Source organism: Quercus suber, unplaced genomic scaffold, assembly GCF_002906115.3.
Source record: "Quercus suber isolate HL8 unplaced genomic scaffold, Cork oak 2.0 scaffold_58, whole genome shotgun sequence".
NCBI lineage: Eukaryota > Viridiplantae > Streptophyta > Magnoliopsida > Fagales > Fagaceae > Quercus > Quercus suber.
In genome coordinates, this window is record NW_027069523.1 from 998,303 (window position 1) to 1,017,226 (window position 18,924).

Below are 18,924 nucleotides of genomic sequence, written 5' to 3' on the forward strand. Positions count from 1 at the left end.
GTGCTTGAAATAATAGCAATTTCGTGCATTCCAAATACTCCACGACGTGATTGCCCACCTGTCCAGCTCTGGTGGCTCCAGCGTTTCCTGCACTCTAATGATATTAGCTTCTCCGTTACATGCTAAATTGAAAATTGCAGAATATAATGTGCGCAAAAGTCATTGTAGTAATGATCAAACTTTAATCAACGGAGTAGACTTTGGCATCTAGCCATCATACAGCCATTGTATTGTTTTATTGATATAAAAGCAAAATAATTTTTTTGGATTTAGGTACAATTATTTAAATGCAATGGTATACTTTAGGAATTTTGGTTGAATTCAAACACATAATAATAATAATTAAATTCAATATATTTAAATTTAGTTAAAAAATTAAAATAGTCACTTGAAAAAATTAAACTAAATATTATTTTTGAGCATCTGTTTGGGATCTGCTTATTTTGCTAAAACTGAAAACTTTTTACTGAAAGAACTGCAAATAAAGGTAAAAATTAGCTGAAATAGTATAATAGGATCTATAAATAATACTAAAAAATACTGTAAAACTTATAAATAAATAAAAACTAAATAATAAAATAAGTTAATTTTTTAATTTTTGTCAAACATACAATGAAATTAAAGAAAAAGTAAAAGTCACTCCCTACCCTAAAAGATTGGAATGTAATGCTGTACTGTGCCGTGCTGTGCGTGCGTATGGATAAAATAGGGATTTTTTGCGTGGTCGAAGGAAGCACAGGTGTTCCACAATTCAAGTGACAAGAATGCAGGGCCGGCTCTATATTAAAAAAAATATTTATTTAATATTCTTATAAATAAAATTATATGAAATACAAATTTAGAGTTTGAACTGTTTTTTTTTTTTTGGAAGGGAACAGTTTGAACTTTTTTTTTTTTTTTTTAGACATCAATTATAGAAATATATTAATAAAGAAAGAGAAACAGTATACAAAGAAACTTTGCCTAGGAGCTGTAAGACGAAAGGCCGTGCATGCATCGTGGCCGACAGTTTCTATGAAAACCAACAAAAGAGTTTGAACTTAAACATAAACATTGTTATCCACTCACTACATAATCAACTATTGTCTACATTCCATTGTACTTAAATGTACAATTAAATTATAAAAAAAATGTACAATTAAATGTATATATATATTTTGTACACCTATTCTCCATAATCACGTGGGATGACTTTGATTTGAAAGCGATAGGCAAACTTAGAACAACAGGCCTATTTCATAAAATAAATAAAACTAATAACAAAATCAAAGAGCATAAAAAGGTTGAAAGTTAATATCCTTCTGACATACATCTATTTTATATTATTGTCATGTCTGATTGTTTGTGTAAAAGGGATGCCCCCTTTTATTTAGCAAGCATTTTATCATTGCAAAAAAAAAAAAAAAAAAGCATTTTATATATATATATATATTATATACATGAGCTTTGATTTTTGGTTGATCTCTTCACAATTTTTATATTAATATTTTTATCAATATTTTTTTAATTTGATTTAATTCANAAAAAAAGGATTAAGAAAAAGAGAGAGACCCCTGTTAAGCCTCTCTCTTATATATATATATAATAAAACAACCGTAAAATATAAAAGTAAATGTTCAAAAGTCACTACAAATAACTTAAAAACTATTATCAATGTAGGATTCTTATTATCATTGTTATCTGTAGGTTTTGTTTCAATATTCTATATACAACTTATTAATGACTTTCACAAACTTGATTATCATTATTATTATTATTATTATTATTATTATTATATTCCTCCAATCTAACAATAAAAAACATAATATTAATTTATTATTAATATCTGAATGTATTATGTAGAACCAATGATATGAAAGAAAAAGAATTTTCCTAAACCATTATATTGAATAAAAAATTACTTATTTTCATTCATTTTCAAGTTATACATTTTTTATAAGTCAAGTCATAGACCATTAAGCAAAATAAATACTTTTAATTTTTATTTAACTATCTCGTGCATCATGCGGGTTATCGACTAGTTATCTATAAACTCAAGATCTATTTAATAAATATCCAATGTGGGACGCAACATACACTTGCACAATGCACAAACAAACAATTAAATTGATAGACGCCGTTTTAGAATCACATTGACTTTGGTTTTATCTATTGCAGTAAAACCAATAGATCTTCTCCTTCACAGCCTTTCTTCAATTAGGAACTCAGTTTGATTTTTTCTTAGCAACGCCAACTAGACTAAATCTTTGATGAGCGGTTTGATTTTTGCTTTTGGGTTTGTGTATCTACTAGGGCAGCGCTGATATGCTCCTCAAGGTGTTGTGCTCCTTGACTTTGTGTCTCTACTGGGCAGTGTTGATAGATTTGTATAAGTCTAAGTCTAATTTTCAATTTCAGTAGCCTTACTTTTGCTTGATTTTTTGTTGTGAAATTTTTGTTTTGTTAGCTAAACAAATGGGGTTTGATAGTGTGATTATCAATTGGGCATCATTGATTGGGTTGTTTTGGTTGGATTCATTAGTTGATGTTGTTTGGTGATGACCAGGGATGGACCTAGGTGGGGGCCCGGGCCCCTCCTGGGTTTTTTTATAATTATATATATATATATATATGGTTATAATATATTTCATTTATGTAATTGGGCCCCCTTCCAAAACCTTAAGCGTTCTTTCTCCTCAATAAGCCTAAATAGCCTCACCCAACTAGCCAATATTCAACTAAAAAACTTAACAAAAACAAAAATATTCACAATATTGATTGTTGTGGGGCCAGAAAATCGGGTAGTCTTGGCCTACTCCAAGCCAGGCCCAAATGGCCCACACCGAGGGTGCATGATGGGTCTGAGGATGACCCTGTCCTCGGGCGTCCGAGACCTCGGAAAAGCACGAGAACCACCCTACCAAAGGACTCCTGGAACATCCGAGGAGGAGAGGGCCCAGTGCCACGCGTTGGCAACAGAAGTACGGAGAAGGGGTAAGCCCTGGGCGAATTGTCGCCTCGGCATTGAATATGCTCACCTAACCCTCCTGGCCGCATTAATGGGGATGTAACCCCTTGACAGAGCAACATCGATTAGGGTGAACCACTTGAGCACGGATATGACCTCTGATGGGACAGACGGTCAGAAGGGAGGCCAATAGATGATCAACAGGAGAAGGAAGAGAGGGATATATAAGAAATAGGAGCAAAATGTAAAAGGGGGAGAAAAAAAGGAAAAAGAAAGGGGAAGGAAAAACCTCCTCGGCCATGGGCCGAGGAGCATCCCCCAGTTGTAAATTGTTCTTAACATCTTTCAATAAAAGAAAAGTAGTTCATGCTTCATGCACGCCGGCGAGCGCCTAAACCTTCGATCCACTTTCTACAAATTCATTGTTCTGGATTCGTTGGGCTTGGGAACCCACATCCTTTGGGCTTGGGCTACAAAAACAGTCCCTACAATTGTATTTTAGCAAAAAAAAAAAAAACTATTTTACTACCAAAGAATCAAAAATTACATGTTATTAGAGAATCTAAAGCTAAATTTTTTGCATCTAAAGTAAGATAGATTTGTATAAGTCTAAGTCTAATTTTCAATTTCAGTAGCCTAACTTTTGCTTGATTTTTTGTTGTGAATTTTTTGTTTTGTTAGCTAAACAAATGGGGTTTGATATTGTGATTATCAATTGGGCATCATTGATTGGGTTGTTTTGGTTGGATTCATTAGTTGATGTTATTTGGTGATGACCAAGGACGGACTAGGTGGGGGCCTGGGCCCCACTGGGTCCATTTTTTTTTAATAATTATATATATATATATAGTTATAATATATTTCATTTATGTAATTGGGCCCCCTACTGGGCCCCACTGGGTCCATTTTTTTTTAATAATTATATATATATATATAGTTATAATATATTTCATTTATGTAATTGGGCCCCCTTCCAAAACCTTAGGCGTTCTTTCTCCTCAATAAGCCTAAATAGCCTCACCCAACTAGCAAATATTCAACTAAAAAACTTAACAAAAACAAAAATATTTACAATATTGATTGTATTTTAGAAAAAAAAAAAACTATTTTACTACCAAAGAACCAAAAATTAATATGTTATTAGAGAATCTAAAGCTAAATTTTTTGCAACTAAAGTAAACTAGTATAAATACCAGTTGACTGTAGCAAGTTGTTAAAAATAAAATAAAATATTTTATTAAGATTATATCTCTTCCTTCAATTAAAAAACTCAAACTCTCTTACTTTCTTTATCATTTTCATGAGTTGTTTATATTATTTTAAATGAAGTAATAAAAAAAATAAAACATTTGATATTAGGTGTATTGTAAAGTGATGTGATAAAAGCTAAAATTTTTAGCACTACTATTGTGAGTGCTCTAATTTTTTTATTAAAAAAAATTCTAGCCAGTCTAGGATTAAAAAAAAAAAACATTATTTTGTTTTTGTTTTTGTCTTTGTTTGTAAATGATTGCATCTTAATGCATTTAAAAACAACGAATTTGAGTATTTATAATTTTTTAATACTATATGGATGCTTATTTGTAATTTTTTTTCTTTATATTCCGGCCCTTGCTAGCCTAAAATCCTGAGTTCGTCCCTGGTGATGACTGACGTTGTTTGGTGGAGGGGAAGAGAGAATATGGGATAAAGAAAAAAAAAAGACAAATTAAAATATAATATTTTAATAAAATGTAGTGTAGAATATATAATCTAATGTTGGAGTTTTGAAAAAATTTTAGTGTAAAAAAGAAAAAAAGTAATTTTTTATGCTAAAATAAATAATAATTTTTACAATGTGAATGTTTTTAAAGTTTATGGCTTAAACCGCTAGAAAACCCATTAAATAGAAATATATATAATAGAACGCTCTTTAGATATTAGCTTCTCCATTTCATGCTAAATTGAAAATTGCAGAAGATAATGTGTGCAAAAGTCATTGTAGTAATGATCAAACTTCAATCAACGGAGTAGACTTTGGCATATAGCCATCATACAGCCATTTAATGCCATTGAATTGTTTTTTTTTTTTTTTTTGATACGATTGAATTGTTTTCTTGATATAAAAGCAGAAACTATTTTTTTTGGATTTGGGTACAATTATTTAAATGCAATGGTATACTTTAAGAATTTTGGTTAATTCAAACACATAACTATATATACAATACAAATAATTTATCATTTTTAATAATAATTAAATTTAATATATTTAAATTTAGTAAAAAATTTAAAATAATCTCTTGAAAAACTTAAACTAAATATTGTTTTTGAGCATCTGTTTGGGATCCGTTTATTTTGCTGAAATTGAAATTTTTTTACTTAAAGTATTGTAGATAAAAGTAAAAGTTAGCTGAAATAGTACAACTAGGACCCATAAAAATTATTAGAAAATATAATAAAGTGTATAAATAATAACAAAAATAAACTAAATAGTAAAATAAGTTAATATTCTAATTTTTACCAAAATAACGATCAAATTGAAGATAATGTAAAAGTCACTTCCTACTTCCTACCCTAAAAGATTGGAATGTTGTGGTGTGCGTAGGTATGGATAAAATAGGGATTTTATGCGTGATTGGAGGAAGCACAGGTGTTCCACAAGTCAAGGGACAAGAATGCAGGGGCCCTATATTTTTTGGAGAAATCAAATTGGTGGGCCTTTTATATTTAAATATTAAAAAAATTATTTATTTAATATTCTTATTAATAAAATTATATGAAATATAAACATAGAGAAACAGACCTATTTCATAAAATAAATGAAAACAAATGACAAAATCAAAGAGCATAAAAAGGTTGAAAGTTACCAACCTTCTACAGTAACATACATCTATTCCATATTATTGAATTGTCATGTCTTTTAACCATTAAAAAAAAAAAAATTTGTCATGTCTGATTGTTTTACATGGATAAAGCAAGCATTCTTAAATAAACAGCTTCCTTCTACATGAATTTATAGAATCCAACTCTCTTAAATGCGAAAGAAGTTCAAAAGTTAGAAGCAGTGCATTTTAGAGGCAAACTTGAAGAAGGCGAAAAAAGAAAGTCTGAAACGGTGACAACACAAAAATACCAAGAGCATCCGCATCCGGATCTTATATCTCATTCTATTTATAATCTCAAAAAGCTACTTTATCACTTATACCATACAATTTTTCAATACACCCAACATCTCAATTTCTATTTTCCTATTCTACTTATTAAAATAATATTTTTACACAATAAAATAATATATCCTAAAACCCAAATAAAAACAGAAACCCATTACCCAAATAACCTTTGCAACCACCTGCTGCTACCACTACCACAAAGAACATACCCAAAACTCATGGCCTTTGAAACCCTGAAACCCATAGATTAACAAAATTAAAATCCAAACGATTCACACACAATATTTCCAATAAAATTAAAACGCAGAAACGATTCACACACGATTCATAAACGATTCACAATATTTCCAATAAAATGATTCACACACAATTCACACACAATAAAATTAAAACCCAGAAACACTCGCAGTCAAAAAACAGTCAACACCACCACCACCCTCTCCGCCCATCAACNGCGAGCTTCGGCGGTGGTGGGTCTGGTTTTTGACCGTGGGTTGCTCTTTTTTTTTTTTTTTTTTTTTTGGTGTTGATGGCGGAGAGTGGTGGTGGTGGTGTTGACTGTTTTTTGACTGCGAGTGTTTTGTTGGTTTTGAATTTTTTGTGTGTGAAGGTTGTGGTGTTGAATGCATTTATTGGAAATATTGTGAATCGTTTATGAATCGTGTGTGAATCGTTTCTGCGTTTTAATTTTATTTGAAATATTGTGTGTGAATCGTTTGGATTTTAATTTTGTTAATCTATGGGTTTCAGGGTTTCAAAGGCCATGAGTTTTGGGTATGTTCTTTGTGGTAGTGGTAGCAGCAGGTGGTTGCAAAGGTTATTTGGGTAATGGGTTTCTGTTTTTATTTGGGTTTTAGGATATATTATTTTATTGTGTAAAAATATTATTTTAATAAGTAGAATAGGAAAATAGAAATTGAGACAAATAGTACTATTTGTCTATAGATCAAAAGGTCATTATCCTTGTGGAACGCCTCTTTGATTCAGTGTAGTTAAACCAAAGAGACAACATAAATGCTTGTATGCTTTCTCAACATTTATGAGTTATGACAACTATTCAACAGCTAATAGTAAATCTCTAGTAATCTCTTCTTTCTTTATGCCATTCTATTCCATGGCCAAATAGTACTACTTGTCTAGAGACCGAAAAGGTCGTTATCCTTGTGGAAAACCTCTTTGATTCAATATAGCTAAACCAAAGAGACAACATAAATTCTTGTATGCTTTCTCAACATTTATGAGTTATGACAACTATTCAACAGCTAATAATAAATCCCACTAATCTCTTCTTTCTTTATGCCATTCCATTCCATGGCCAAATAGTACTATTTGTCTAGAGACCAAAAGGTCATTATCCTTGTGGAAAACCTCTTTGATTCAGTGTAGCTAAACCAAAGTGACAACATAAATGCTTGTATGCTTTCTTAGCATTTATTTTCTTAGCATTTATGAGTTATGACAACTATTCAACAGCTAATAGTAAATCTCCAATAATTTCTTCTTTCTTTATGTCATTCCATTCCATGGCCAAATAGCACTATTTGTCTAGAGACAGAAAGGTCATTATCCTTGTGGAAAGCCTCTTTGATTCAGTGTAGCTAAACCAAAGTGACAACATAAATGCTTGTATGCTTTCTCAGCATTTATGAGTTATGAAAATTATTCAACAACTAATAGTAAATCTCCAATAATCTCTTCTTTCTTTATGCCATTCCATTCCATGGCCAAATAGTACTATTTGTCTATAGATCAAAAGGTCATTATCCTTGTGGAACGCCTCTTTGATTCAGTGTAGTTAAACCAAAGAGACAACATAAATGCTTGTATGCTTTCTCAACATTTATGAGTTATGACAACTATTCAACAGCTAATAGTAAATCTCTAGTAATCTCTTCTTTCTTTATGCCATTCTATTCCATGGCCAAATAGTACTACTTGTCTAGAGACCGAAAAGGTCGTTATCCTTGTGGAAAACCTCTTTGATTCAATATAACTAAACCAAAGAGACAACATAAATTCTTGTATGCTTTCTCAACATTTATGAGTTATGACAACTATTCAACAGCTAATAATAAATCCCACTAATCTCTTCTTTCTTTATGCCATTCCATTCCATGGCCAAATAGTACTATTTGTCTAGAGACCAAAAGGTCATTATCCTTGTGGAAAACCTCTTTGATTCAGTGTAGCTAAACCAAAGTGACAACATAAATGCTTGTATGCTTTCTTAGCATTTATTTTCTTAGCATTTATGAGTTCTGACAACTATTCAACAGCTAATAGTAAATCTCCAGTAATCTCTTCTTTCTTTATGCCATTCCATTCCATGGCCAAATAGTACTATTTGTCTAGAGACCGAAAAGGTCGTTATCCTTGTGGAAAGCTCTTTGATTCAATATAGCTAAACCAAAGAGACAACATAAATGCTTTTATGCTTTCTCAACATTTATGAGTTATGACAGCTATTCAACAGCTAATAATAAATCCCACTAATCTCTTCTTTCTTTATGCCATTCCATTCCATGGCCAAATAGTACTATTTGTCTAGAGACCAAAAGGTCGTTATCCTTGTGAAAAACCTCTTTGATTCAGTGTAGCTAAACCAAAGTGACAATATAAATGCTTGTATGCTTTCTTAGCATTTATGAGTTAGGACAACTATTCAATAACTAATAGTATATCTCCAATAATTTCTTCTTTCTTTATGCCATTCCATTCCATGGCCAAATAGTATTATTTGTCAAAATATGTAGAATATATCACTGTTTGTGAAATATTTAAGAGAATGCCACTCTTTTAAAATTTGAGTTTAAGAAACTCGAGTTCTACATGTAACTTGAGTTCACAAAAATCAAGCTCCATAAAAAATGTGCCACGGTGACATCTGATGACCTGCAATTTAGAATTAAAAATGCCTTGTGGAACTCGAGTTTACGTTGAGCCAAAAGGAGTCAAGTTCTGTTTTTTGTTGAGCCCGAAGTGTGATAACAAAATAGGACTAAGGAGAAAAAGAAGGCAGGGGCCGGAGACCCAAGTCAAAGACAAAACTGAGATTTTGATAAACACAAAGAGATACTGTTTGAAGAAGAAAGAGGCAGCGAGCTAGCGAGATTTGTACAGAGTTGGTGAGATCGGCCTTGAGACATAGGAAAGCATACCATGGGTTTGTATGGAAAAAAAAAGGATGATTGCAAGGATGGGAAGAGATGGTTATTTCAACAATTTTAACACAGTAATTACTTCTAATTAATGGCCTTGGATTAAAGGTCTCTAGCTATCTCCTTGTCCTTGACTAGACTACTACTCTGCCAAGTCAAGTGCCAACCCAATGTCACGTAGCTCCTTAAATCTTAATCATCAACTTTTCTCGCGAATAATCATCTTCATCTCCCAATCAAACGCAACTAACTAACGTTTTAATAGTGTTACTTTGTATTTCATTTTTTTTCCTCACTGTCACTCATAAGGATTACTACATCTCTACAAGGAAGTCAAAGCAATGTCAATATTATTATTTGGAGCACCTTTTGGATCCTTTGACTGGAGATTGGCAAATGCTTAATTTACTATGTTCCTATCTATTTCGAATGCTTCCATGAATTCCTATCTTTTGAATTTTTGCTTGTTGCTTCAACACATTCTTTTTGAATTTAGTACCATGTTTTAAGTGAAGATTGAGTCCTCTGTTCTCGGTCTGCATGATCTTCTACTATACTAATTTTCATTATTGGTAATTGTCTATGGTTGATTAATATTTTGCTTTCCATATGCACGTCAAACTATCCAAGGAAAGAAATGGATGGTTTTTGTTTGAATAATATTTTATTGCTTTGGTGATCAGTTAAAGGATAAAATGAAAAAAAGGAAATTTGTTAACCATGTCAGGCTGATTTGGCTTGTAGGAGGCTTTTTCTCCTCTCTAAAGGAAGAGGTTCCAAATTGTGCAGTAGCCAGTAGGTACTTGGCTTCTTGCTAGATGTAATTATTTATTGCCATTTTAGCCAACAATTTTATTTCAGCAATTAGGCATAGTTAGTTGCTTTAGATGACAATATTCGATTAACATTAATCACATGATATATGGGTCATTAGCTATGCATTAAAGTTTTGCTTATATACATTTGTACCATTAAAAGTCAATTTTAGATTTTTAATTTTTAATTTTTTTTGGTTTTTTTTTCCTTTTTATCTGAGCGCTTGTTCAAGTTTTTAGCGGTTTCAATACCATCCTGTGTATTGGGACTGCACCTTTACTTCAGTGAATTATGCTTGCCTCGGGGAGACGATTTGAGAGATGTATGATACCCCGTTTAGTCATTTGCATCATATCAGCCATGACAGAGTGGCTCAATGATTTGCAGAATCCTTAGGCACATTATTGATATTGCATTAGACATGTGGCTAGTAACTTCAACTATTGATATAAGGATCCGATCCACTGTTAAACAATCTAGCCATGCGAGCAGGATACGTTACTCAGGTACGGAAATTTGAACTAATAATGGAATGCATTAGATTAAGAATATTTAATGAATCTTGATTATGACTTTTAAGTCGGTTGTTGGATTGTAAAGCTATGTGGTGACTTCAAATTTTGTTTTATCTGGCTAGCATACTCCCAGACCCAAATTTACGTTCGGGTTACACAAGCTACCCAAAACACCTCATGCTTGGCCCATACGAACCTAATTTAAACAAATAGGATGGTGACTCCATTGGAAATATAGTGTAAAGACTTTGGAGTGTCATTTAGCCATTATCAAGTAAAAGATTGGTAAAATTAAAGGAAAGCGTATTTGCACAAACACACATGTGATTTACCCAATAAGCACTTTAATGTTTTACAAACATACATAATTTTATGGTCAGATTTATGGCTACTTTGCTAGTTCTAACCTTGTCTCCACACCAAGCAAAGCAAATAATAATAATAATAATAAGAAGAAGAAGACGAAGAAGAAGGGATACTTTACAAGTCCTTGGATTCGATGCACCAACCTATTAAGACTTCGCATCCATTTCTCCTATGCTAACTAAGCCCTATGATCCTAAGAATTTGTCAACCTTAGCATTATTCCCTCTTGACAGAAACTTCATACAAATTGGTGGCTTAACCCCAGCCAGAGCAAAAATAGAAGCAGGCAAAGTCCATATCCCATCCCCACATATTAGACCAGAAGCTACTGCAGGACCTAGAGCGTCTGCCTTGGCCTTGTTTATTTTCCCCCACACAAACAAGATTAAGCTTCCAACACACATATCAATGGCAAAATATGATCCTAAATAGAAAGGTATTGCCATTGCCATTGGAATTGGAATGAACCTTGCCCACTTCTTACCCACTAAATCTCTAGTCAAATTGATCATAATGGCTCCACCAAAGAACACATAACAGAGTAGAAGGCAGTTCTTTGGCAGACCTGAGAAGCCCTTTACCCCCAACAAAGCCATGTTGCGGTACACAACAGCATAAGGAGTAGGGTATTGACTTCCAGGTTGCCCAAGGTCATCAAAGGCCTTGTAAAATAGCCAAAACACACAAGGGGAAATCACACAGCCCATTGCTGTGCCGATTATTTGGCTCACAAACATAGAACGGGGTGAAGCCAGGGTCAAGTAGCCAGTCTTGAAATCCTGCATTAGGTCGGAGGCTGTTGAGACAATGTTCATCATTACTCCACATGCAGCTAGGCCTGCAAGAACTCCACCATGTGAGGCACCCGCCCATGCTCCAATGATAAAGATGGAAAGCTTTCCATATGTGGATCCAAGAGACCAATCAGTGAGCCCACAACCATACGCATTACAGAAAGCCAATGTGGGTGCGAATATGTAGATGACCAATATGTGATACCATTTGAGTTGGTGAAAGATATGTGGAAGAATGGCCATAGCGATTGCAGCAATAGCAACATAGCCTCCGATGGCAAACAATGTTGGAATTTGATCTTTGAGAAAGAGTTGGGTTCGGCGTTTGTCATCATATGAGAACTGAGAACTTACAAGAGAAGAATGGTCTGCAACAGGGAGACCAGAGCTCGCGTCTTTGTACCGGAGCTGATGAGACAAGCCTACGATGGTTTGACATAGAACCTTGAGAAAATTATACAGACCATCTCCTAGGATCAAGGCTATGGCAATAAATACCTGAATAAAGGGTATAAATTAAGTTTTCAATAAATCGAAAAGCCTCCATGAAGGGTGTATTTATCTCTGAGTGGGAATTTACCTTGTAACCTTGAAGACCACTGAAGCTGTCTGAGCTGAGGTCTGCAGGGTACCAGTCTCCCTTTCTATCTTCTATGAGGGGCCACATCAGACCCCAAGAAAGAATCCCTCCAACAAGAAGTGATATATTTATAATATGGGGGCAAATCATTCCTACTCCAACATATGATGTTGAGAAATCAAAGTAAAATCTGCAGATAATCATGATTTAGAATTAGACCAAACATTCATAAAGAATAGGGCTTAGTGGAAGCAGAAAACTTACTAATACAATTCATTATTTGCAAAACTAAAATGAAATTCTTATCAAGAGGAAATTGAAGGGTAACTATAGCTGTACTTAGAATCATATGCTTTGAGGCCTAATGAAGGAAAGTTTGCAAATCCACAATTTTCTCCAGCAGTATAGAACCATTGAAAGAAACCCCATAAAAAGCTGATGGTGAAAAATTTTCCCAACTCTCTCACTTGTTTCCTGAAAAAGTAGAATCAACAAAGACAGATTGTAAATTTTCAGAGGTCACATTTCACTTGAAGCCGTTAAGTTTCACACTGCCTTACTTTGCTAGCTTGGCTCCTTGAGGAGTCTGGAAGCTGTTGATAAGATGAGCAGTTGCAGTACCACTTGGATACGTCAGTTTGAAGTCTATGATCATAATCTGACACAATCATAAACCAAATCATTGTAGAAAAATAACAACTATGACAAAGTTTTCTTGTGTTTGATGAACTTATTTCTGAAGTTATTCTTTTCTTTTCTTTTGTTCTCCATCAATGCAACATGTATTTACCGAAAATGCACAAATATTCTGTATACCTTTCGTAGAGGCACCACTGAGAATAGTCCGAGAAAACTGACCGCAAAGAGAAAGCCGATCATCCACCCCAAAGATAATTTTTTGAAATCAAGAGTATCTGTTGATTGTTTGGCGATACGTTCACTCATTGCAAAGAGGTAATTTCCATAACCTCCTGTTAGTACAAATCAGTCAAAAGAAGGAATTTTCAGTCTACTAGTAAGAGTGGAGTTTGAGAGAAACGTTGTTGTTTCTATAGTATTGATAATAAATTTTGCTCGTCGTATGTATAGGGTCATATTTTCATCATGGAACATGTTTAGAAACTTGACATTAATCAACAAAACTTGGAGTCATGGTCCAACACTCCAGTTTCCAGATGATTTTTTGGACAATTTAAACATATCATTGAACAAGAAGAAAAATAGAAGGAAAAAAACTGAGCACTCTGATGCAATGATAGAAAAAGGGATCACCAGTTGCCACAGGAAAAAATCTGAGCTTATTAAATTTATGCAGAGGAGATGTTTACTAAACTACTAATTAGTGCAGGTTTGTATCCAAAAAGGAGCTCAATTTCGTTAAGTCAATGCAAATGAAACTTGCAGGGGAAGTGGGGATTTGATTAAAGGCTTTAACCACTAATTTTCTAAATTCAACCAAGCCGAAACATTCCCTAAACATTACAGGAAAATCCCATTGGAAGAACTATTACAATGCAAACAATGAAGTTTGGAAATTTGGGCAATTCATGGAGCTCCGTTACCCACTGAAGTGTCAAGAACACACTACCAGTACATGTACTGCTGACCAGCAAGAATGGCGTGGCATGAGACCGCAAAACCATTGTAACAAACCTTATAATGTAGTTGTAGTGAATGAGAGTCCAGCACTTGTAAGGGCTGGACTCCATGAAGACAAAACAACACGAGAAGAAAGTCTATAAAATTTGTATCATTATTCTATGAAATATAGAGACTTGGAGTATTCTATAGTTTCACTATATTGCCCCATCTTATTTTTTCACCCCTTTCAGGTTTTCCCAAATATCCCCGGTTTCAAATTTCAGAGCCTGTTTTTTCTCCCATGTCCGTTGCAAAGGAAATAGTGTTGCTGACAAGTTAGCAAAAAAAGCAAGGCGTCTTCTTGCTACTCTTTTTTGGTTAGAGGACATCCCAAACGATGTTGCTCCTCTTGTATTGTATGACAGAAGGTTTCTGTTGAGTTAACGTTTTCTCAACCCAAAAAAAAAAAAAAAAAAGGGGGGGGTGGGGGGTGGGGTAAACTTTTTTTCTTGCGCCTTTTGTCCTATAACTATTCCACATCACGCCATTAATCATTCCTAGTCAACCATTTAGGCTTCATCAACCCATTGTGATGTATGGGTAGTTTTTGATAACCAACTAGATAACTACCATTATGCCTTATAAGAGCACTCGCATTAGTGGGTGCATAATAGAAAAGAGCGTAAAATTTACACAGCTTGATCTAAAATAAATCCATGTCAAATAGCGTAAAAGTGTGTAAATATACACACTTTTAAAAGTGTGTTATTGTAGTTGTCTAAACTAAACCATTATTTTATTAATATCCTATTTTTATACTGTGCACCCCAAAAGTGAGGTTGATGGACCGACCCTTACTTGGGCTCACAATCTATTTGTGATATGGGTTTTGGATTTCCTACTTTGGATAGTTCCTTATACAGAGATCCAATGGAACTACCTTCCCCTCTAAATTATCTTACTCCCCCTGCTAGCCTGGTATACTCTTGCTCTTTCTACCCTCAGTTTCTTTGTGAACCTTTCAACAACCCTGTTACCCTCTTTAGCTTCTCATATTTATAGCCTAATAATTAGTGGGGAGTTATGATTACTCTTGTGGTTTGTGGTAGAGGAGGTCCAATGTTATTATTGCTAAGTGGATGTTTAGTTGGGAGTAAGGTGTGGTAAGAGTGGCATTAGAACTGGCTCCCCACTTTGGAAGAGATGTTCGGCAGCGATACTTCCCAAGGTAGTACCAGGTAACCGGGATACAGAGTTCCCGAGCAATCATGCTCCTGTCTAAGGTGTACTTTGCCGGGCAATTCCCAGGCTATGAACTATGATGAACGTATATTATAATGGCTCGCTCAATGGGTTTTGGGCCGGGCATAATGTCATGAGGCCTGGGCCCATGGCCTCAGCAGGCTTAGAGCCCAGTTTTGGACAAGAGGGTTGGGCCCATGGGCCGTACTGTAAAGTTGGAGTTCTAAGGCCCAAGAACCAAATGGGTTTGGGAGTACCGTGCCGTACATATACTATTATCACAACCTTTATTCTCTCGCTCTTTCTCTTTCTCTGTGCAAATAGCAAACTAATATATCTCTTCTTCTCCCTCGTCTTTGTTCTCTTACATCTCAGCTCTCCCATTTCAACTCTCACTCATTACTCTCTCTCTCTCTCTCTCTCTTAGTCTAAACAAAAATCACTCTATTTCTGTCTCTCCTTGTACCTAGATCTGTTTCTTTTGATGGTTGAGAATGACAAGATTTGTAAGAACAAAGGAGGCTTCTTTGATTTTCTCCACGGTATTTGGTGTTTCATGGTGTTGTTGTTCTAGTGAGATAGACTTTTGTGATTGTGCAAATTGTTGTTGTGGGTAAAGGAGAAGTAGGGGTGTTGTTGTGAGGGAAGAGAGGGATTTTTTTGTCTTTTAGTGATTGGAGTGGAGGAAGGTTGATTTGGATAGGGATTTTATAGAGACATTGGAATAGAAGAGGTTGATTTGAAAGAAAATGTCCATGCAAAAATTTTGAGTGAAAATTAATGTGATTTGGGTGAGATTTGTGGATTTGATTGGGTTTTTTTTTTTTTTTAGTTAGATTTGGGTATGAGTATTTGACATTTGAGAAGTTTGTGGGTTTGGTGAGGATCAATGATAAAATTGGCTACTAGTAGCAGTAGAATCATAATTTGATTTTGTCAAGTTTGAGGGTTTGTTTTAGTTTTGCTTTGATATTTCTAACTTACGTTTGTTTTCTAAGAAATTTTTAAAATTTTTTATAGGAATCTTTGGATGATAATGTTTTGTTTTGGTGTTGCTTTACTGGGTTTTCCTACTTGTTTGGCTTCAAAACTTGCTAGAAATTGTGGTTGAGAGTGTGTCTATAGATTGGGGGTGGTGGTTTTTGGGGGAGAGAGAGAGAGAGAGAGAGAGAACTTAGGAGAATAATAAAAAATTGGTAAAGAAATAATATTTTAATAAAATGTAGTGTAAAATAGATAATCTGATGTGGGTATTTTGAAAAATTGGTGTAAAAAAAAAAATTAAGTTCTTATGCTAAAGTAGACATGTTTTTTTTTTTTTACACATGTTGATGTGAATGCTTTAACCCAAACCTTAATCAAACTACCGCTTGTATGTCATACAAGGATATTTTGGTTATTTTTCTTTTGCTTTTGAGAGTATTTTGGACATTCTAAGGATATTTGGTCATTTTGGTGGTTTCAAATATATTTTGGTGTTTTTGGAGTGTATTTTGGTCATTTTGGACATTTTAGAAGTATTTTTGACATTTTTTGAGGTGTAGGGGTAATTTTGTTATTTTGAGGTGTTGGGACTATTTTCAATTAATTCATTATTTTTAAATTACTAATTATTGCTAATAATGTTATAACCAAGTATAGAATGTTACATTTTTTAATATGATGGGAATGTGACTAACGAACTAAACACAATAACCTTATATTATATAGCTAGAATGTAATTACATGAATTAAATATTACAAGAATCTAACATTATGCGAGCCAAATATGCCCTTAAGTCTTTTAGTGTTTTTTTTTTTTTAATATATATATATATATATATATAAATTTATTTCAAGGATATTAATGTAGTAGTTTTGCAAAAAAATGACATTATCTAGTAAAGTGTTTGGCTCCAAATATGTTTGAAGCGTTGAGTTCTAACTACTAATAAGAAGATGACACTTGTACTTGTTACGTGCAATGAAGATGTTTTACTTAACCCAATAAATCAAATGAGTCAGATTGCATATTACAAAATACATGTATGTTATCTTCTTATTAATGGTTGACCCTTAACACTTCAAGCATGTTTGGAACCTTCCATTTATTTAAGGAAGAAAGTATGATTTAAGATGGAAAAGACGAAGGACCAAAGTAAGTACACATAACATTGCTCCGTTGAGAAATCATTCCAAAAATTTGGTTATTTTTTAAGTAATTTTTAGAACAGTAATAATTTTGTCAATATTAAAACAAAAGAAATTGCTTTTAAACGAAGAAAATTAAAAGAATATGGGTGAACTACAAAAAGTACGCCTAAGCTTCGGGTTATGTCAGGCACTACCTACTCTTCAAAAATATCATATTTTATCCCCGAAGTACACAAACCGCATACAACATTGTTTATGCTCATTTTTCCAAAAACTAATTTGAGGTCTTAGAACATTGTCTAAGCTCATCGGGTTTTTGTATTTTATGGTTGGAAAATATTATTGGATGTTGTTAAAATAAAGGTTAATAATTCATTTAAAAAATATTTTTATAGAAAAAAATAAAAGCGGTATTAAAATTTTTTTAAAATAAATTATTAACCAATTTTTCTAAAGCGGTATACCCCGGTTTTACCCAATAGAATATCTGTGAGAGAGAGAGAGAGAGTACCACTAAAGGAGATTCCAGAGGAAGCCACAACGCATGTCTGGATAACAGTGTTTTCTTGCCTCGTAAAGGGCTGCCTCAGGAGGCCAGACTTTTGTAGTAATTTAGTCCAGGTATTGACGAAGAAGTAGCCCATGAGACCGGCAGAGACATTGAGAGAAGGTATAATACCCGTGGTGAGATTGAATTTCATGACTATGAAGCTGAACAGTATGCTCAACACAAAGCTCACCACGAAGGCTCTCAATGTCAGCTGCTTTCTCCATGTTGGCACCTCTTGGTTCTCAAATATCCTCTCCACTGACAACTCTTCTTCTTTCAGATGCTTCTTCTTCTCCTCCTCCTCCTGGTTGTGATTTTCTGGATCAAAGCCATTCTCCTCCCCCTCATTTTTACCCATAACTTTTTTTTTCCCCAATTAAAGAAAAAAATAAGCACGGGTTAGTACCTCAACTCTTAAGTTAATTTGTGAATCTGCAGCTACTAGCGGTGCATTATAATGGTTTTTTTTTAGAAAAAAGAAAAAGAAGTTTGATAGTTTCTAATAATTGTGGAGAAGGTTATCTGCACTTTTCCGGAGTGTAGGAAAAAGTTGGATTTTTTGGAATTGAGGAAGTGTCCAAGTGACTTGGACTTGATTGACGTTAAGACCTAATTACGAGTTGTTGGAACATTTATTTAGTTTTTCTTTATATTATTTGGAGCCACATTAATATTATTCAAAACTAGTACGGTCTCGTTCTGAATATTCGCGGCTCACAAGCAATGACGCATCATCATCTTCCTCGCCATATGCCAGCCATGCAGCAGTATGTAAATGACAGAAATAGTATTTTATCTCATAGTGGGGTTCACCTTATAGCGGGGTTCATCACCTTGAAAGGGGGAGAATGCATGTTTCCGAAATATGCTGAAATTTCTCCATATTCTGAGACTGTAGGGTCCGTTTGAATAGCACTTATTGTTGCTGAAAGTTGCTGAAAACTGATTGTTGCTGAAAACACTGTAGCAAAATAATTTTTAAATGTGTAAATAGTGTTGTAGGACCCACTTTTAATATTAAATATTGCGTGAACAGTGTGTGAACAGTGAATTTTGTCCCCTCAAAGTAAAAAATGCCTGCCAAAAAAAAAAA

General features: G+C 33.9%; 1 protein-coding gene across 1 annotated transcript; it reads right to left on the reverse strand.

Annotated features, from left to right (window-relative positions):
• Nucleotides 1-10,891: 10,891 nt before the first annotated feature.
• On the reverse strand, nucleotides 10,892-18,364 carry LOC111991902 (probable metal-nicotianamine transporter YSL7). Its single transcript, XM_024023717.2, has 6 exons — nucleotides 17,793-18,364; nucleotides 13,142-13,296; nucleotides 12,886-12,983; nucleotides 12,665-12,799; nucleotides 12,326-12,515; nucleotides 10,892-12,243 (listed from the first exon to the last, which is right to left on the reverse strand). Exons 1-6 carry the CDS (start codon nucleotides 18,187-18,189, stop codon nucleotides 11,137-11,139), a joined length of 2,082 nt encoding a protein of 693 aa, XP_023879485.2. The 5' UTR covers nucleotides 18,190-18,364; the 3' UTR covers nucleotides 10,892-11,136.
• Nucleotides 18,365-18,924: the final 560 nt, after the last annotated feature.

Coding starts and splice junctions, on each gene's coding strand:
- LOC111991902 (XM_024023717.2), bottom strand. CDS start 18,189: ATGGGTAAAAATGAGGGGGAGGAGAATGGCTTTGATCCAGAAAATCAC. Junction 12,516..12,664: donor CTCAAAGCATATGATTCTAA/GTACAGCTATAG, acceptor GATTATCTGCAG/ATTTTACTTTGATTTCTCAA. Junction 12,244..12,325: donor GTGGTCTTCAAGGTTACAAG/GTAAATTCCCAC, acceptor CCCTTTATTCAG/GTATTTATTGCCATAGCCTT.